The 21,790-nt window shown below is 35.4% G+C and overlaps 1 protein-coding gene and 1 long non-coding RNA gene across 4 annotated transcripts in view; one reads left to right on the plus strand and one right to left on the minus strand.

Moving 5' to 3' along the window:
* Positions 1-21,790, minus strand: part of LOC149610469 (uncharacterized) — a 103,651-nt gene that overhangs the window by 54,558 nt on the left and 27,303 nt on the right. The window contains exons 2-3 of one of the 3 annotated variants that reach the window (XM_089859473.1): positions 5,104-5,349; positions 419-523 (exon numbers count right to left, since the gene is read on the minus strand). In XM_089859473.1, the coding sequence (XP_089715599.1) occupies positions 419-523 (105 nt within the window). In that variant the 5' untranslated portion in view covers positions 5,104-5,349. Of the gene's footprint in view, positions 1-418; positions 524-2,624; positions 3,118-5,103; positions 5,350-21,790 lie in introns of those variants that run through there. The other 2 variants (XM_089859472.1, XM_089859471.1) reach the window with 2 other exon arrangements.
* Positions 14,473-18,077, plus strand: LOC149610471 (uncharacterized). Its single transcript, XR_016376815.1, has 2 exons — positions 14,473-17,316; positions 17,400-18,077. It is a non-coding gene; the product is annotated as an uncharacterized LOC149610471 (long non-coding RNA).

A 21,790-nucleotide genomic window follows, 5' to 3' on the forward strand; every position in this document is an offset into this window, starting at 1 on the left:
ACCTCAGATATTCCCCTGAATTTATTTCCCTAAGTTTTCCCTGAGTTTTTGTCAACCATTTATTTCCCTAAGGGTTCCCTGATTTTTTGTCAATTATTTATTTTCCTTAGTTTCCCTGAGTTTTTGTCAACCATTTATTTCCCTAAGGGTTCCCTGATTTTTTGTCAATTATTTATTTTCCTTAGTTTCCCTGAGTTTTTGTCAACTAGAAATTCTAAATTTCCCTAACTTTTCCCTGAGTTTTTGTCAACTAGAAATTCTAAATTTCCCTAACTTTTCCCTGAGTTTTGTTAACTAGAAATTCTAAATTTCCCTAGCTTTTCCCTGAGTTTCTTGTCAATTATATATTTCCCTGAGTTTTCTAGGTTTGTAACATCAGGCCAAATTCCAAAAACCATTTTAAAAATGATCAACTTACCGAAGTGAGGGTTCCCCTCTCATCCAAATAGAGTTTGTCATTGGGGAATAGAGCTTGGATCCAATCGAGATCCGAGTCTTCCTGTTTGTTCTCTCGCGAAACCATCTAAAAACACGAACAAAATACAAAATAAATAAAATGAGACATTTGTCGTAGTACATAAATAAACAACTCCGAAGACAACTCGAGTTACGTGATATAAATGTACCTCTACACTAAGAAAACTCGACCAAGACCGAAGAGAAGAAACAAACAGTCATCATTAAGAGAGTGACTTGCCGCTAAGTCACGTAGCGTCGAAATAAAATACCCAAAACGCTTCCCTCCTCCCCCCAAGATGAAGTTAGGGTCTTACACGCACTAGAGGGGGGCGAGTAAGAGACAACTACAACTCCGAGAAAGGGAGCTGGAAAGATGAATCAAAAATAACGCGAATTTTAAATTACCGGTGTGGTGTGGTAATAGACAGACGGACGTACGAACGGGGGTGGGAAGATCAAGAGATGGAGATGAGATCTTAGCCGTGAGATGTTGCGTAATTTCAGGGGCGAATCAGGTATTGGCAGCTTGGTATAAAGGCTCTTTGGACACTTAGCATTAAGTGCTGTTGGCGTTTATGAAATTCTCGACTGACACATTTATGTAAGGGGTAGGACATCGTCCAAATTTCTCAACCGGAATATTTGCATGATTTTAGAAAAAGAGTTAGTCTGGTGTATTTTATACATGAATTCATACCATTTACACAAGAAGGCCGGGCTTCATGTGTTCCACAAGAAGGCCTGACTCACTGGTCGAGTCAAAAGCCACACCTCCTCGTGTAAATGGTATGAATCCTCCTAGTCTGTAAACTATGTATTAACTATTTTCAATTAACCGATTAGTTCAGAACCAACAGAGGCTAAGGCAGTAAGAGGGTTGCCAGTCAAGGAGAGAGGCATGGAGTGGAAACCCCCACAACTATAACGTTGCCTCTGTACCCCCACATGCCCACCTACGAGGCTACGACATCGAAGTCCTCCCAGCATTCTCCTGACCTTATCGAGCGTTTAGGTAGGGTCGTACAGTACGGAATCATAAATGTCGCCCCCTCTAACTTAAAAATAGAAGCTATTTTTCATACAAATACAATGGCGCTACGCGGCAGCACTTAACAATGGACTACCAGTACCAAAGGGTAGGCGCGTGCGCGAGGTACATTGGGAGAGTACGGTGTCGCAGTTTGCCCATTGCCACTCCATCTCTCGTGAGAACAGAGAATATCTGTTGACCCTGTGATCGAATGAACCCTGTGAGACTTATTGTTTTCCGCCAACACTGAACTTTCTAAACATTTTCGAATGAAAATTCCATCACACTATGAATAGCCCTGTCTATATACACATTTAGATCTGTTTTTTATCCCGAAAACATACGGATAAAGCTTAAAAACAAAACAGTGGCAAATGTCCCTCCCCTCTGACAACGCCATCATCCCATCCGTCAATTAGATGTTGTCTTTGTTGAGATTCGTGACTGGTTACCGTCCAAAAGAAAGAAAGAAAAACAAACGAAAAGAATAGAAAAATTCGGACTATAAAACAACAATGGACATCCGGTCTGGTGGTCAGACAGACTTTTCAAATTAAGCCATGTAAGACTCTCGACATACATTTTATTCAAATTCAAGGGGTTACTTTCAACGGTGTATCCTTACCAACGCTTTCTACTTCGTCTAATGAACTAAAATGATGCTCGGAGTAATGAAAACAATACGATAAGTGCCGGGGACCTACATTTTTCCAAAACTGTTTTAAACGCCAATATCAAATTAACATTATAAGAATGAAGATGCTCATCTTAGTACATCGACTGAAAGACTTATTTTAATGAGGCATTGTTTCCGAATGACCGTTTGCAATTATCCAATTAAAACACGGCGCCGTCGCTGCGCAAACTGTTATTATATAACTTTTGACCGGATTTTCACGTGCTTTTGCCAAATGAATTTAAATTAAATTGTGATAATAATATTCCTGGGTTTTAAGAGAAATAAATGTAGCGAACTTTCATTAATAAAGAAGACTAATACATAAATATTCATGACTTGAAGATGAAACAGTTTCAAAAAGAATGCCGCATTCTGTCTCAGAAATTAAGAGTTTAGGGTAAGACAATTAATGTCTTTTGAAATTTAATTCAGATTCAAAAAGGGGTGAAAACTTACAGTTGCCATTAGATGAATCAAAACGAAATCACTATCACTGGTCCCGAATCATAAATTGAAGACAATAACGCACACTCTATTTCACGCAGTTTGTAACTAACACCATCAGGAGGATCTTGCAGAGTTAAATCATAGTTAACACACTTAAAAGCACCGCAAAACAGATGAACCAATCGATCACAACAACACAAACAACTTGTTTATACCGGGTTAAAGGTGGTTAAAATATTGGTCATTGCCACTGTCCAGTTAGTTGTCCACTAATCTCAAAAACACAGGGTGGTAATTAACGCATTTAAAAACACCACAAAACAGAAGAAGAACCGGTCACTAAAAGTATCCAACACACACAACTTGAGTGTTTATACCGGGCTAAAGGTGGTTAAAATATTGGCCATTGCCACTGTCCACTAGTCTCAACAACACCGGGTAGTAGTTTACACATTTAAAAACACCGCAAAACTGAAGAACCGTCCGATCACTTCAAGACACAATGAAACAACTCAAGTCTAAGAGGTGGTAAAAAAAAAGTTTTTCCACGGTCCAGTTGGTTGTCCACTAATCTCAACAACACGGCCCGGGGTGGGGAGCCTTTTGCTTTCAAAAACCACCTCTCTGTTCTGCTCCTTAGCAGAAAAGCGAGGGAATGAATTGAATGTCACACACACACCTGAGACTTTCTTGGACAAAAAGAATATTCGACTCGAGTTGCCAACAAAATAATTCGTGGAAATTTTTACGCGAGCTCCTTGGAATCTTTTACTACGAAAACAAACTCTTTCGCAATCGGAATTTTCCAAAACCAGTGGTGGTGGTGGTGGTGGTATTTCGTAGAAGGGGGTATATTATAGAGAGAGAGAAAGAGAGCCAGGTATCTATCAAGAAATACGTATTTCGGATTTTTTGGTAGGAGCGAAAAATCTCCTTACTGCAATCGCTCGCACCCGGTTTGGCAGGTGTTTTTCCGCCCCACCCACCCATCACCCGGACAACCATTTTCTTCTTTTTCCATATTCCACCACCACCTCAAGGACTTGACCCCTTCGGCTTTTAAAAATCTCGCTTCCTCCCACTGTTTTTTATTCTCAAGAATTAATCAATTGTAATCCACCCAGTGTCTCATTTTCAATGTTTTCTTTTGTATCCGGTGAAAGACATCACGTAGGCAATCACTGGTTTGCGACAGCGTAAGGATTCAGTGGGTGATTGTACATACCAACACTTTGTACTCTTCTTTTTTTTTTTAAGGAATAAATTGCTCATTATCAGCATCTTCTTCATTTATAATTAATTTTTAAATCGTTAAGGGAAGAAGATACTGATAATAAGCAATTAGTTAGGAGCACTATTCAGTACTATAATGACCACTTCGAAGATTTCTGGTCCAGTGTCTTCGGGAAATTTTTTTCTTTATGTGACGTAATAGAACTTAATCAAAAATCGCGGGTAAACAATTTGATATTTGACCTTGGAGGAGATTTGAGATGGAGTAGTAATGTTCGTGGGCCATGTGAGGCAACGAGTCTCCCAGAGTACCTTGCGCAACACGTACTACGTATGCAAACGTCATACCCTTCTATCTCTTAGCTCAGTGTCATCCCCTACTGGACGTGTACAGTATCGCCTCTTACAAGAGCGCCCCTAGAGGGAGAGGTACACAGTCTCTAACGACACCAGTCTATAGCCTATTTCAGCCCCTCTTCTGGTATCTTTTTAGCGTGACGTTGCATGACGTAGCATTGCCAAGTCGTAACTATCAAGTTTTTCTCGAAAATACACCTAATCCATTAATGGAAAAGTGAAGCTAACGTAACGTTAAACCTTAAAAGAACGACCTTTTCATAAAATGAAAGGAAAAACCAAGAAAAAAAATTATCTCTTATTACAAAATAATTAGCAATTAATTTGTCTTAAAAACTAGGTCTACTGCGCCAGGGGATTGGATGAATTTTCACAGGCTGAGAGAGGTAAGGGTAAGAGGTTCTGGCTAGCAGACGCCACTAAACCAACGGCGGATGGCGCAGTAGCCCTCGTTTTTAAGACCAATTAAATGCTAATAATTTTTTAATAAGATATCATTTATTTCTTTTTTAATATTTTTCCTCTTATACTAAAAGCTGGAAATCTGGCGAATTTATACCTTCTCCCTAGATATCGCTTCTTGGTCCCACTTTGTGCTTTCGCTTTACTTATGGTAACACGCTACTTATTGTATATTTTGTTTCCGCGCTAAGGAAATAATTCAAATAAACCCTTCTATGATTTTTACCTACAAATATAAGGAGTTACATTTCAAATATTTGACCCGCAGTCAGTGTAACATTACCGGATTCAAAATACCTCTTTTCATAAAATTTAAATTCCAGGTAACGTGATAGGTCTTTCAACCTCAAATTGACAGACACCAGACAAAAAAACAAATTCAATAACACTAGTCCTATAATGGAATAAAAAATAAACAAAATAGAAAAGAACCTACCTATGCATAACGTAATAAATGTTCTTAGATCAGCCAAAATCTATCCATTTTTTGGAGGTAATCGTTCAAATCCAAATCACAACAACAACAACGGCAGAGAAAACACACGAGGGGGTATAATTTTCGCTCCAAATTCCTGCGTCGTCGTCCGTTGTTATCTCCCAAATTAAATGTTTAACTCGGAATATCCGTTAGATGGACATCCTTATCATCCAAAACAAACAATTAACTTCGCTGTGTGGTCTCCTATAATTAAAAAGACAAAAAAGAAAAACAGTCGTTAAAATTCGTCAAGCCTAAAAACAAATATAGAAATACGGGCTAAGTAAGAAGGGGTTTAAGAATTTTTGCAGAAAATATTTGAAATAAAGCTAGTACTTGAGAATTTATTTAATTTGCTCGTGAATATGTAGAGCCATAGGGGATATAGGTAGTCGTGAGATTGTGGTTCAGTTACATGTTCTTGCGTGAGTGGAAGTGGTTCGCGCTAGAAACTATTGATGGCCGATATTTAACTAAATGAAACCAATTTTTACCAATTATCAACCGATCATTGAAAGATTTTAATCGATTTTTTAACTAAATGAAACCAAAACCAGTATCCATATTTTTACCGATCATTGACAGATTTTTAACCGATTATTTACCTAAATGAAAAATATGGATAGATTTTTACCAATTATAAACCGATCATTGACAGTTTTTACAAGATTTCAAACCGATTATAAACAGATTTTTACCGATTATTTAGAAGATAATCGATTATTTAACCCAATGAAACCGATATCGATTGATTTTTACCAATAAATTGCTAAATTAACCGATTAATTAATCACAAATAGAGACAAATGACCTTTTGAACTTTCGACAATGGTATAAACACAAATTGAAAAGAAATCAACATTCAAACTCAAAATGAATAACTTCACGCTTACCCCAGTTCCGTATTTTTTAAAAATACCATCACACAGCGTGTGAAAAAAAATAATAATAATTTAAATTGCCGACAAATATTTTTCATATATATTTATCATAAGATTATTAAAAAAACAACGGGGGATTCTTAGCATATCAGCAAGAATAGCTTAGGGCTGCTATACTAATATACAATGGTGTAAAATAACTACCCTCTCTTTTTTAAAAATATAAGAGTAATTTTAATCTTTAGACTTGAGTTAAATTCAGAACTTTTAGATTTAAAACGCCGGGGAAAATTTTTTCTTATATCTCATATTTGACCTACTTTAATATTAATATTATTATTATTTTATTTCATAGGTAGGCTATTCAGCAAAAATAAAAAAAAAACTGTTTTCTTGTAAGCGTCAGGCTCGATAAAACTTTTAAGAATGTAACGGTATATGTTAAATAGAGGGAGGCCCCCTCTTTGGTGGTATTATTATTCGAGTAGAGCATCTTTTTTGAATACAAAGAAACGGCTTTCAATTTTTGTTTTTTTATGCCTCTGAGACTTAGTAAAAGGGTGGAAGAAGGAAAACCCACTTTTGAAGCATGACGCAATCTTCCCTGTCAACAACCCCTAATAGAAATCAAACCCGAATTCCTTTTAGGAAAAAGAATGAACGAACGTTACTTTTACGTTTAACCATTACGCATTTTTGCAGTTGGCCACATTGCACCCATTACGTAAACGAAAGTAAAGGGAGGAAGAAACGTAACCCAGGCTCATACAACTTTTGGAAAACCGATTTCCCCAAGTTCTCCATGTTTTTTTTTAAATTAAACAAAATCCTTCAGAGCAAACTTACTCAAACCTCACAAATTTCCCTGATTTCCCTTAATTTTACTAAATATATTCTAAATTTATCTGAGTTTTTTTGTCAACTATTTATTTCCCTGAGTTTTCCAGGTTTGTAAGGAACCCTCGTTTTCGTAGAATAATTTTAAAAGGGACACGATAGTACTTTAATATTACGTCACAACGTTTTCATGGATTTTCGACCAACAACGCAAATTATTGGTCTAACCCTCATTCAACCTTTTTTTTTTAAAAAAAAATTGTTGACAATCACTTTGGGATCAAGAAAAACTGATTGTCCTAAATTCGTCAACTATTTTCAATTTATTTCTAAAAATTACCTCTATGTCATGACGCAACACTTTTACAGACAAAACGAAATATACCGTTTAATTTTCATGAGAGTTCAAACACAGACCAGAAATTGGTCTGTGGTTCAAACGTACCAAAGGTTGAAACAGTTTGTTTTATGTTGAACAAGAAACAACAGAAAAAGGTATTTCAACCAACTATCTAGCCTCTCTTTATGAAATTGAACGTCCTAGTTTCATTTTATACTTAAATTGCGTTTGTAACTTAACTCTACTAACGTTAATGGTTAAAATAAGAATGAAAGAAGCTTCATTTATGACCAAAGGATGGTCCATTACAGCAGAAGGGGATAATAGAAGAAGGATGACACTCTGTATCCTCTTAATACTTCAGTTACGTAACATGATTCTTCCCTGGCTCATACACCCTTTTTGTTTGCTCTCCTGCTCATCAAACTAAGTTCAGATGGGCATCGCACCATGCAGGGTGAATTCTATACTGTTTGCCAGTACTAAATCCCCAGCAATCAACTAACACCCCTTGATTGTCTTGACGTGGGACAAAAACACACAAGCGCATGCTCCTTGCTAAATAGTTAAGGCGGCGCTAATAGAGTAATGATGAGGGAACTATTTATCGCGTATGCGATTCGCGATTCGGTTTAGTAACCTTGCTCCTAATGTAATGTAATAATGTTGGGAAGATTCACGTTACAATTACCCCGCTTTACGGTAGTTACACTTCCCTCGAAGAGAAGTATTATATACTTCTTATTACAGTAACAAAATATTCCATGCTTAGTTACGAGAGCACAGCACCGAAAAAAAATAATGAAAAAGAAAAAAACGAAAACGAAGACTAAGAGAAACTTTTCCCGCTTGTTTCTTTAAATCTTAATTCAGAAGAATGAAAGGTTTATAGGCGGGCATGACCATAAGGAAGAGAAAATAACGGCATTTTACGACTTGACTAGCATGCACAGCTCACTCAACACGCACCATCCATGTCACTGGATTACAAAAAGGCATTTATTACAGGATTGGCCGGGTCTTTTTTTGGTTAATGTTAGCTAGCACTCAGCCATAGACTTAAATAAAAATAACTTCTCAAGTCTCAGACAAGAAAGGAAAAGCTTAATTTTACGGGGTCGTTTTTTGCCTAACTTCACGGTTTAATCTATCAAAAGAAAAAAGAAGAATCGAAATAGAAATTGTTTCGAGATTTTTGAACTCGCCAGTCCTGTCTCTCTCTGTCTTATGGGATAAAGAGGATGTTTCTGATAAGTCTGCCATAAATTAAGGGGATGTTCTTTGGGAAATTGATTTTGAGTCGAAAATGTTTTATACATAGTTGTCAGACTAGGAGGATTCATACCATTTACACAAGGAGGCAAGGTTTCAGGTGTTACAAAACACAAGGAGGCGACAATTCGTGGAGGAGTCTAAAGCCAGGCCTCCTTGTGTAAATGCAGTTTGAATCATCCTTGTCTGAAAACGATGTATGGCATACATTTTGGCGTTCGGGTCACTATTTTCGAGTTATGATTTTGAGTGATTTAGGGATGACCCCTTGATTAAATTCGAAATCATTGTCTTTCAGTTTCTTAAGTAAATTTAAAGGGTCATTCGTAAAATACTCCATCCAATCTTAACTTGAAAACAGTTAAACTATGCATGAGATTTTGCCGTTCAGGCCACTTTTTTTTTCTAGTTATGATTAGAGTATTTAGGGATAACCCCTTAAATAAATTAGAAAAAATTGTCTAAATCAGTTTCTTAATTAAATTAAAGGGGTCATCAATAAAATACCACAATCTTAACTCGAAAACAGTGGCCCTTGTGGCAAAAATGTCACAAAAATTACATTTTCGACTCGAAATCGTTCGTCCAAAGAACATTCCCCTTAATTTATGGCAGACTTATCAGAAACACCATGTATAATAGATTTGATAGACAATTTAGGATGGCTTGTAAAAATAAAAGGTGTAATGGCCTTTAAGGATGTTCAGTTTAGTTTTTTTGAAGCACCAAACAGACAACCAATTCGATTCAATTGATGGTCTTTATTGAGCTAAATTATTATTGACTTTGGATTTATTAATACTTCCATCCCAGAGAAATAAGAATGAGTTTATTGGCTCCGGGAGTCTTTTGGGGGTTGACTTAATATAGTAAACAAGTTATTTTGGGGCAGTCTTTATAAATTTTATAAGAAGATCATTAAATAACAATGGTTCTTTTCAACCTGGACTATTTTAAATTATTTTTCGGAAGACATTTTTGAGCAGATTTAATTGATTATTTATAGGCTTAGAAGCAGAAAATATCTTTTACCTCCCCCATTTCTTAACTTTAACTGAGCTTCATGGTTGCCAGTAATTTATGAGGATCTCCTGCGGGTTTGGAACTGAATCAGCAGAACTTTCAGTCTTTTGTACATAGCGAGTTTAAATGCACTCACTGGCAACACGTATCTGCACACTATCTACACACATTGGTGCTTAGAGTATGGGTTAGCCTAAAATTACTATAGAGAGACACAGCAGTACAGGCAAAACCCCTCCTACCTAACGTCATACCTCTGCTTATCCAATCAGCTTTACTCCCCACTAGCCTTCCATTTAATAAAATTCTCCACCATGTAGATGTAAAAGGCAGGAGGCTTTTTCAAGCCCAGCCCTTTGCTGTTTCCCTACAGATTAGGCTAAACACTAAAACAAGGGTCAGAGGTCATGGGACGAAACCAACTTGGGAAGGAAATCAACAAACAACATGATATATTGTTGCATGATATTTTTTGTTTGTTCACTAAGTTGAACCCTTGGTTATGTATTATTACCTTTTATTACCTTGTGGCATTATTGGTATCATAAAGTTTACGATTAAAATTTTCCGAAAAATGCTTAGGTTAATTTAAATAAATAAATAATCATTTAAAAATACTTGCAGTATTTAATATCGCTGAAATCAGTAGGGTTATATAATGAATTTCAGTTGAAATAAAAATTTCATGATCTATTTAAAAAAGTGGGTACTAATTAGTTATGTTTAAAAAACAGAGAGAAAAACAAAACTGTTTTCCAACAACATGCCTCAGGTTGGAACAATTAAAATTCCAAACAAACAGACATACACTAAGCAATCTAGATTCATCATAACACATTCCTACACATAAAAACAATTCGTGATAAATACACGCTTCAACTCTTTAAAATTTATTAAAGTGTTTACTCTTGTCTCACCTGTATTACATATTTTAACAAGAGAGAAATATTGAATGTGCGCAGCCAATATATACCCCCCCTTTCTACCTTTAAAACCATAATCCACTTCCTGGTGTTTATTGTACAACATATATATCATTATAATAAATACCTTAATAGCGGGGTTTTGAAAAAACATTTCCTGAACAGTCGTGTCGTGACAATACCAGGTATGAAAGAGACTAACTAACACCAGCGTACACACCACCACCAAGGGGGGTGCAAATGTATTTATCTCAGAAATGAATTCATAAGTCACCATCTGTATCGCCAGAGGGGTCGGTCATTCCCAAAAACATAACCAGGTAAGTTTGTTTTTCTATGTATTTAATTTTATTAGCTTGATTTGTTTTTATTTTTTCAGGATTTTGATAAAATTCCTTGAGCATTTTTATTTTTAGGGTAGTATTTGAGGATTGATTTGGATTTAGTTCGGATTTAGAGGATCTTCTAAAAAAACTATAGACTTTTGGATTTATTTAGAAAATACACTAAAATCAATGTTTATTGGAGGGGGGGGGATTTTGGTGCTGTAAGTTGTGAGAATATTTTGTTGGTATCTTTGAGAAAAAAACTAAGAATATTTTCATGTATTTAAAAAATTTTATAGGGCGATTTGAGGTTGTTTTTTTAGATATTTCACTAATTTTCTGTAGATTTTTGTTATATTCTAAGGATTTTTGTTATATTCTAAGAATTTTTCTTATATTCTAAAGATTTTTCTTGTATTCTAAGGATTTTTCTTATATTCTAAGGATTTTTCTTATATTCTAAGGATTTTTCTTATATTCTAAGGATTTTTCTTATATTCTAAGAATTTTCTGTAGATTTTCTTATATTCTAATAATTTTCGGTAGAGTTTCGTCATATTTTAAGAATTTTCTGTAGAGTTCCGTCATATTTTAAGAATTTTCTGTAGAGTTCCGTCATATGTTAAGAATTTTCTGTAGAGTGCCGTCATATTTTAAGAATTTTCTGTAGAGTGCCGTCATATTTTAAGAATTTTCTGTAGAGTTCCGTCATATTTTAAGAATTTTCTGTAGAGTTCCGTCATATTTTAAGAATTTTCTGTAGAGTTCCGTCATATTTTAAGAATTTTCTGTAGAGTTCCGTCATATTTTAAGAATTTTCTGTACAGTTCCGTCATATTTTAAGAATTTTCTGTACAGTTCCGTCATATTTTAAGAATTTTCTGTACAGTTCCGTCTTATTTAAGAATTTTCTGTAAATTTTTGTCACATTTTAAGAATTTTCTGTAAATTTTTGTCACATTTTAAGAATTTTCTGTAAATTTTTGCCATATCTTAAGAATAATGCATAATAACGCTACTTTCAGTAGAATTATGAATAATTCCGGGACGGCGTGATATATTAGGGAATGACCGACTCCTCGCCATCCATAACCATAATCGCGGCGTCCACGTGTAAAGAGAGAAAGTGTTTTAATGGTTGCGGAAAGAAATTCCAACAAGATTCCTGGCCACCCTCCCTCCCCCCATTACTTAATATAATAGCTTGGAGGAGGTAAAGAAAGAGAGGAGGGGGGAACTCCCCTTCTTTTTGTTTAAGAGATATTCAAAAGAACCTGTTCTTAGACTCATTTAAAATAGAAACAGAAAATAAAAGAGTCAAGAGATAGAGCCGGGATATTCAAATTTTGGCCCGTTACCGGTTGCTTGACAGGAATGTTATTTCAACGAGTTTGCTCCCCTTTAAAGGGAGAGTGAAATGGAAGATCAAGTGAGTTTACTTTTATCAGGGATAGATGTAATTTTAGAAGTAGGAATGGAGAACAGAGTAATCTTGACGCGCGTCAAAGTCCCAGACCCCCATCAACGGGACGGAGGGGTATGAAAGAAGAGGCGGGTCATAGCGACAGAGGTAAAAAGGAATTACGTATTTTTCGCCGTCCCCGTCAGCAACGTCATCAAAACGGTACTTTAAGTGAGCCAATTAGATAATTTAAACTTTTCGTTACGTGCTATAGGGAGGGGCTCTATACTGGGCTATGAGTCGGGTTGAAGTAAATACTAACCGCTTTTCATTCCTACTTCTGAAATTAAATATATCCCTGCTTTTATCGATTCTTCTACTAATTATAAGACCAATCTGCGAAGAGAGAGGCTAGAGGGGTGTAGTTTAATTATGGTTCCTCCCCTTTCCACCAAAATGGCGGCAAATTTTACTGAGTGGAAGGCAAGTGAGGAAATGCATCTGATTGGCTAAGCGGAGGCATGACGTTTAAGGGGGGATATTTTCACACCTTTACCCACACCCTATGGTGAAACATTCAGGAAATACCTCCCGAGTTATTTTAAAATTCAAATTAGTTTCAGATTTCATAGATGATTTCAAATTATCACCTCCGATTAACCAATCGCGTAATACCTTGCCTTCTTCTTCTTAACAAAATTTACGTGACACCATCTATAGAGTGGTACTAAGATGGGAGGAGCTACGGGGACGTGACGTCAATATTGGTAGTATAAATTGTATGGCCTGAGCTGACGACTTCCAATATGGTCGCCTAAAACAACAGATGTAAGAGATAGGACGGTGTGACGTCATGAGAAAGATCGCAGTAGCAGACTAAATTTCGCGCCATCCACGATTGCGCAATTTTTATCAAATCTCGCGCGCAGATTTCATTCGACATAATTGCATAAATTTGCTTCTTCGGCATCACTTAACTGAACCTGGTAATAAGTTTGGAACCGTAAATTTAATTTAAAATTAAGAATATAAATCTTAGTTTGAATTCACGACACGAAACTAAAATAAAATGATTAAATTTTGCCCATTAGAAAATCAGTGAATATAATTATATATTCATCTGAAAAAAAATATCTATGCTTCGCTTTGTACTTCATACGGGTTCTTTCAAAAAATTACATCCCGATATTTGGCACAACAACAAACAAGTCAAATATACTTTTAAATTTTCAAATAAAAGATTATTTTCTCTTATTGAACATTTTAAAGCAATGCCAGAAGTATAAATGCGTGTGTATTACACACGATTACATCATAAAAAAATACCGATATCAATTAAGGTACTAATAAAATAAAACAAGAAGAAAAAGAAAAGAAACATGGCGCGCTCGTAAAATTTCCCGCGTAGAGCCACAACCACAATTTGTTTTCGCGCCAAAAAAACCCTTAACCTATAGATTGATGCAATTTCTCGTGAAGTCGAGCTATTGAGAAGAGATGGGACGAACGCTAGGAGACTTCCAAATGAGTTAGAACAACTTCGCGCAATTCCATTTACCTTTTTATCTACATGCGTAGTTACAATAAAAAGAAGTTTCTTGTGACCTTGTGAGTGTTTGTGGCGTGAGTGTTTGTGGCGTTATGTTTGTGGATATTGGATAGTTAAGAAAATTATCGCTACGTTCTCGTATTGGAAATTAAAGAGTTAGACTAAACAATAGATAGTGTGCAGACAATCATTTGTGAGTGCAATTCAACGGCTATCTACAACAGACTGAAAATCTTGTAGAATTCTGTTCGATTCAGTGATCGTTCAGTTCCAAACCCGCTGTAGATGCTCTAGTGACAAATTACTGGCACCCCTGAATCGTGGTTCAAGTTGAGAAACGGAGGATTATAGAATTTCTAGGAGCATTCATGCTATTTACCCAAGGAGGCCAGACTGCTTTGAGGACAGTTTTTTTTTCCTGCAAGTAGCCTGGCATTCTTGTGTATATGGTATCAATCCTCTTAGTGGGGAATGTCGAAATCAAAAATTAAAACCCAAAGTTTCATCAAAATCTCTACAAGAAATATTAACACAAACAAACGTAGCTACTACTATTACGTAATATTAATTTTCCTTGTTTTCATTATTATTAATCCCCCTACAACTACACCACCTCTACGCTCCTCTTCAAGCGTTTGAAGCCAAAAAAGTCGATTAAATTCAATATTTATTAATATAAAAAAAAATAAGAAGGTATCGGTAACTTGGCCCTTGGCGACTTGTCCTTGAGAAAAACGGATAATCTCGGAGGGCTCTCCGGGATTGAGTAAATTCTACAGGGCCGGTAGGCCCTTGTAGATATGACATGACACCCTTCCGTAATGTTAAAGAAAAAGTCACACCTTTTAGGGTTAGCGTCCCATAGAAAAAGCATTAAAAAATTTTCGGTTTTTTAACGAAATGGTCATAGGTCATACGGGAAAAGTATAGCGAAGTTAGTTTTCGCAATACTTCTAAATTAACAAGCATTTATTAAATGGGAAACTTACGTGTTTCGATTTTTAATTAATGAATTCTAATTTTTGTAATTTAACTAATTAAGATAGTACGTCAAAAAATTACTTTTGGGCCAGAAGTCAGCCTAACCTTATAGCACGCTTAAACCTAATTCTACATTTCGTTCTCGTTGACAACTAGAAGGGCCTAGGTTTGTGGGTGCTAACAAGTTACGTTGACATATTTCAAATGTTGGCTTTCTTGCTGATTTTCCTAATTTCTTAGCAGTGGACGCTAACAAATTACTTTGGTATTTCAACCGAGCTTGAGCACCTTTATATGTATTTTCTAATTAACTGTAGCACCCTTAATAAGAAATACGTCGTTATCAGGTCGAATTTTCGTCTAGAAAAGTAATTCAGGTAAATAATTACAGTTAACAGAGGTTTTTATATCATTTAAAGTAAGTTTTTGAACGTTCTTTACGGCCAAGGCTTAAGTTGTATAGACTAATAGCACCCCATCTTATTTCCCCATAGAGCTTAATACAGTCGAAGGCAGAGGGCTGCCATTACCCTATTTTAGTTACTCTTTAAAGATTATTAAAAAGGCTGATTTCCAGCTCTCATTTGTTTTGGAATCCTGTGTATAGTCTGCTCAATTTTATGCTAGAAACATAGCCTAACCGGGTTAACACTAGGCTTTTTATGCTGTATTTACCGTGTGCGCTTCCAATAAATGGCATACCTATTCAAATTATTAACGTGTTGAAATAAAGATAATGCTTTTCACCCTGTGAAAAGATCGAAAACTTCAAAATACTACTCGTAAGATGACAAAAAGTTTAATATGTTTTCCCTACTGCAGAGTCGTGATGTTTACGTTAGCGCAGCTTAACTATTTGTTACCAACAGTGGATTTTGTTAATTCATAAATATAAGTAACAGTGGTGCTGATTAATCCAGGAGGTCAGTGTCGTTATGTAATTTAATTAGTCAAATAATTTCCATGTTTACATCAGCGCAGATTTTTCCAACGTAACCACGTCAGCAACGGAGGGTTACGTTGTTGGCTATCTCCACAGTTCACATTTATTTGTCTAAATTGCTATGAATTGTTTAGGTATTTAATTTAATTACTGTTATTGAAGCCAAAGTTGCTAAACTATAGAATCACATCATTCATTAACATATGTTATAGATGATTTTTATGTTACCGCAAATTTAGCACGTGGTATGATAAAAGTTTAACACATTGTGTTGGCAAGAATGAAAAACTCTTCTAAACTTTACAATTAAGGTGATTTGAAACTCATTTTATAAGCTAAATCAACACTGCCAAACCTCAATCCTTCATTAATTTCATCTTAATTATGTATAATTAACGTTAATTTAAACATGAAATATACATATTTGGATGAGAACTCGAGTAACTCTGAAATAAAATACTTAATTAAGATTAAAACTGCACAAGCTGTTAGTATAGCCCCATGTTTTCTATCTCATACTTAGTTAATTTAAATTATCTTTAAAGTACATTAATAGGCGCGAAATTTGAAAGTTTAAGGTAAAATAAGAGTCAAAACCCACTAAAAATTGCAATTAAGGTTAAGTATATATTGAAAGTCATTTATAACCTAAATGTACACTGCCGAAATACAATCTTACGTTAATTTTAAATCAATTAAATATAATTAACGTGAAATTAAACCAAAAATATTCATTTTTTGGATTAAAAGCTCAAATAACTTTTAAATAAACTGTTTAATTAAGATTAAAACTACCCAAGCCGTTGGTAAATCCCAATGTTTTCTATTTCACACTTCAGTTAATTTCAACTATGTTTAAAGTACATTAATTGGCGCGAAATTCAAAAGTTTAGGGTAAAATAATGACTGTGGCAAAAATGTTAAACTGCACAAAATATTCCAATTAGGGTAAAAAATTCCAATAAATTATACTTTTAAGCTTAATCCACTCTCCCGAACTGCGCTCAAATTAAGATTAAAACAACGCAAGTTTTTCGCACAGCCACAGATGTTTCCTATTTCGCTTTCGAATTAATTTAATTCATCATTAAAATACATCAAAAGCTCATACTTATTTTAGAGTAATTGCAATTAAAGTTAATATTTCATTGAAACTTGTATTATAAACTAAATCCACACTAGATAAACCGTTAAATTAAACTTAATTAAGTATAATTAATGTGAAATTAACCCAAAACACGAATGTTTTTGGTAAATTCATGGATACCTTATAATTAAACTAACAAATTATAATTAAAACTACACTTATCTTTCACTCAGCCTCCATTTTCCTGTTTAATTCTTACACTTAAAAAATTTAAAATCATTTTTCCCATATTGAAAAGAGAGCCATTGAAAAGGCGCGAAATTTAAAAGTGTTTTGGGGGGAGGGGGCGGGGGTACAGTTTGTGTGCCTTTTTAACAGGAGTATTGTTACAATTGTAACACTACAGACCTTGTATTTCTAATGGAACCGGCAATACCGCAACGCTGAGCCGAAAAACCAGGATGGTAATTGTTTGGACCTATCGGGTGAGGACATTGGAGCACCAAAAACATACCGCGGTGTCACTTGTTGAACGTTAAAGCGACCTTCATCACTTTAAATCCCATGACCTGCTCAATCTGGCAATCTTTGAAAACTCAACTTTGAGGTACTTCCGGTCCCTTTTGATATACAGGGTCTTCAGTGTAGGAGCTAAGTAGTAGAATTACAGTAGTTAGTCTCGTTTCCTAGCAAAATGCCAACCTGTTCTAACCAGGACAAATTGGACAGGATGTTTTTTTGGGTGAAGGTCGCAGTAACGTTCAACTAAAGGCAGTGCTTTATGCCGAACGGTTTCCACACCGACAACAACCGGTGCGAAGCACCTTTTCCGACATTGGCGAGCACCTTCGTGATTTCGGTAGTGCAAGATCATGAACGTAGAAGAGACTGTATAGTCTGTAATGAGGATATAGATTTTGACATCGTAGCACGTTTTGAAGCCAATTCATGCTAATAGTAGAGCGGTGGAACAAGAAGTTGCACTAAGCCATTCTACTGTTTGTGCCAGTTTACAAGGGCATCATTACTGGCATTATCATACCCCCTACATCAAGCCTTAACGGACGAGGATTTCCCAAGACGGCAATACCATTAGTCTTACCATGCGTCATGAGTTTACTGCTTGCAAATGTATTGCAAGACATGGACAGTCGTCTGGAAGATTGCCTAAACCACAATGGTAGAAACGTCGAATATTTACGTTGAGGTGTTTACCAAACAGTTAAGAGGTTGCAATTTGAGGCCCACGTTCTAAGACTAATCGTAGGACAGTGCTTTAAAATATTTTGTTGCATTCTCCAGTATTCTTTTTGTACCTTGTCACTCGTTGTCACTTGCATACAATAAAACATGAATTCTAAACATTTATTTACACCCTGTATAATTTAGTATGACATCACCCGTTGGCAGTATTGGGGGTTGTACATAAAGGAAGCTGTTGGTCTGATCTCGACACCACTGTATACGTATACAGTGTACGAAACAAATATTTTTCTTCCATATTTCAAATACCGTCGTTTTTAAGCTTCTTTCATAAATAAAGTGCAACATTATATGCTTATCGAAATCAATGTTATTGGATATAAGTTAAATGTAATTAACGATACTGAAGTACTTCTTTAAGCAATTAGAAATAGATCAACCCCAAATGTATGACGGTAAAGCAAACATAATTATTCAAAATTTAATTACATTAAGACTGAAGTAACAGATATTATAAAAAAACGTCTTGGTTTGGACCAAGGCCGAAAAAACAAACGATATGTGTGAGGTTTATCAATTGGCTGAAGTTTCAGATATTGCAATTTTTTTAGTTATTTTTATCCATTTAATCCTTAATCAATATTAAATTCAATCAACTGATTTTACTGTTAATCGATCTATTCCCTCTAAATTAATTGAAAAAATTACATATCTACGCTTTTTCAAGAACAATTACATTTTCCGAAAACATTTTATCATGAAATTAATTATTTTGAAGGGATTTCGTGTAAGCACTTGACGGACATAGTTTTAATTGTTGCTGGCTTGACAAATTTTCAAGTTTGCATCAAAAAAAAAAAAAAACTTAAAGTGTTAGCGACATAATTTTCGTCACCCACAAACTTATAATGCTAAAAAAATCCTTGAAAAATCTAGTTTATTATGATATGTTTACTTTTGTATTTGGTTTCGTAGAAATTAGTTAAATTGCAATCAAAGTTTAGTGTTTGGAAAAGGCCTAGTTAAAATTTTGTTTCGCTTGATGACGTAGTAAGGAGAAACTTTCACTCTTGATGTCGCTCACGTGACGCCTATAAGTGTCTCAGCGCCGCGTTAAGCCTATTTTATTCAGATTCGCGCGGCATTGGTATACTCGGGAGTCTCGGGCGCGCGCGCTTGGCTTTTCCGCGAGATGCCGTGAGTGACGTAGCAAGGAGAAACCCCGCCAAAAATCTTCTCCGCAAATTTGCTTTTGCCCCCCAAATTTCAAGTTTTCAAAGTGTTTTTTCTGTGTTTTCCTTCATATTTAAATATTAATCAAGCATATATTTGGAATCAGAAGAGTTTATACTCTCAAAAAAGTAAGGTTTTCTTTAGATTTGAGATAATTTTTAAATTACGTCGCTATTCCTTTAAATCGGTAAGTTGCTAAGAAGACTGATGTTAAAAAAAATATGATAATTTAAATTTATTTTGTTCAGACTAGTTAATAAACGAATGCCGTATACTTAAGACAAAGCAACATCGTTTATCCTGTGTGGTTTTTGTTAGTAAGTAGCTATCTGTAGCACTGGAAAAATATGATATCGGTATAAATATAACCAAAGGTATAGGTAAAGATTACATAAAAAGAAATACGTTTCAGTACCAATGGCTTTTGTATTCATTTCCATTCATTACCAGTTAAACGAAGAAGGTCACACTTAACTTAACCCCCCGCCCCAAGAAAGTATAAAGTACGAAGATGAAAATTGCAGTGCAACCTTTCTTTCACAGTCGCGACATTAGAAATGTAGCATTTCGATATACGAAATTAAATGTATGAATTCGTGCAACACCCTGGTTTGGCATCCACTATTAAATATTTACATCTTCCTTTCGAATTATGTCAAAGTTCGCTTGGCCTTCTTAGACACAGTATTTCAAATATTCAATATTAAATCCCTCAACACGTACTCCCTTCAAAATAATTAATTTCATGATAAAATGTTTTCGGAAAATGTAATTGTTCTTGAAAAAGCGTAGATATGTAATTTTTTCAATTAATTTAGAGGGAATAGATCGATTAACAGTAAAATCAGTTGATTGAATTTAATATTGATTAAGGATTAAATGGATAAAAATAACTAAAAAAATTGCAATATCTGAAACTTCAGCCAATTGATAAACCTCACACATATCGTTTGTTTTTTCGGCCTTGGTCCAAACCAAGACGTTTTTTTATAATTTGTTAAGTATTCTATCCGGGGACACGAGCAGAAAAGAAGTAGTAATAGCATAAGTTTATAAGATACGTTCCAAAAGTATGACACTACCTATACTTCGTAATGCTAGAGACTTACCGAGAGCTAGTTCGAGAACGACAAGCGAGAATTGACTACACTCGGGGTATACAGTCCATCTTCCTATTTTGTCTGTACTAAGCCTTTGACAGCGCCTCACCAGGCGTCGCTTTACCTCGAATCTATGACCTACGGCACTTCATGACAAGCTCCAGTTTGTAACCATGACGTGAAAAACTTAAGGAACTTATGCTATAATTTCTGGTACTACAGTCATTCCATTTTGTTCTCTGTACTATAAGACACGTTTTCATTAATACATGACAATCTCCAGTTTGTAGCCAGTGACAAACTTATGGAACATATCTTATGAACTCATGGTGGTGGTAGTAGTAGTAGTGAAGAGGACCCGACCAAGAAAAACAGGGAGACAAATTTGGGTTCTCGAATACCATTAAAAATAATTTTTACGCTGGCTTCTCCCCCTTCATTTTAAAATACTTTTTTTTTCACTCCACCAAATTATTGAAAGAAGAAGAAAAAAAAACGAAACACCTAACCTATCGGTACTTTAATTAAAACTGGTCTGAAGAAACCGGTTACGAAATACCCGGAGTGTTTTAAATTCCGCCAGAGGTGCATGGGGAGCCTCTTTTTTAAGGATTTGGGCTTTTTGGGTTTGTGCCTGCCTACTTTTCGATATTATAATTCCGATTGGAATAACAATTTGGGGTTGGTATTATTAATACAGTTTGTGTGACCGTATCGCGGTGATAACCCATTGAAAATTGAATTAAATCTAGCGTTTTCTTGATCTTGATCTTGATCCACGCTCATTTTCAAATCAGTTGTTTCATTTCTCTGATCAATGGCATAAAATAACCATTGCTTATTATGTTTTTTAGGTAGAAAATTGGCCATTTATAATTAACGACGTTTATTTAACCTTTAAGGCCTATTTTCAAATTACACTGAACAGTGGAAAATGGCAACCCCGCTTGAACTAAGATGGTAATGTGAACTATATCGAAAGCGGTTACAACAAGCTTCAACTCTTTATGCACTAGTACAAAGAACAACGTTTAAGACCTTATTTAGCTGTGGTGTTATGTATGATCTCGGGTTCCCCGTTATACAGTGTGTTTCTGATAAGTCTGTCATAAATTAAGGGTGATGTTCTTTGGGAAATCAATTTTGAGTCGAAAATGTAATTGCTATGACATTTTCCGTCCAGACTACTGTTTTTGAGTTAAGATTTAATGGAGTATTTTATGGATGACCCCTTAAATATAATTAAGAAACTTAAAAGACAATGATTTCTAATTTAATTAAGGGGTCATCCGTAAAACACTCAAACCATAACTCGAAAACTGTGGCCCGGACGGCAAAATGGAGATAGAAATAACATTTTCGACTCAAAATTTATTTCCCAAAGAACATCCCCCTTAATTTATGACAGACTTATCCGAAACGGGTGTGACCCAAAATCCCCCCAGCCAAAATCCCCCCGGACAAAATCCCCCCAAATCATAAGTAACGGACAAAATCCCCCCAATGTAGGACAAAATCCCCCCAAATCATTATAACAAGACAAAA

The sequence above is a fragment of the Phalangium opilio genome, unplaced genomic scaffold (assembly GCF_054372755.1).
Source record: "Phalangium opilio isolate 3A_F unplaced genomic scaffold, DU_Popi_V2 ptg000329l_1, whole genome shotgun sequence".
NCBI classification, from domain to species: Eukaryota; Metazoa; Arthropoda; class Arachnida; order Opiliones; family Phalangiidae; genus Phalangium; species Phalangium opilio.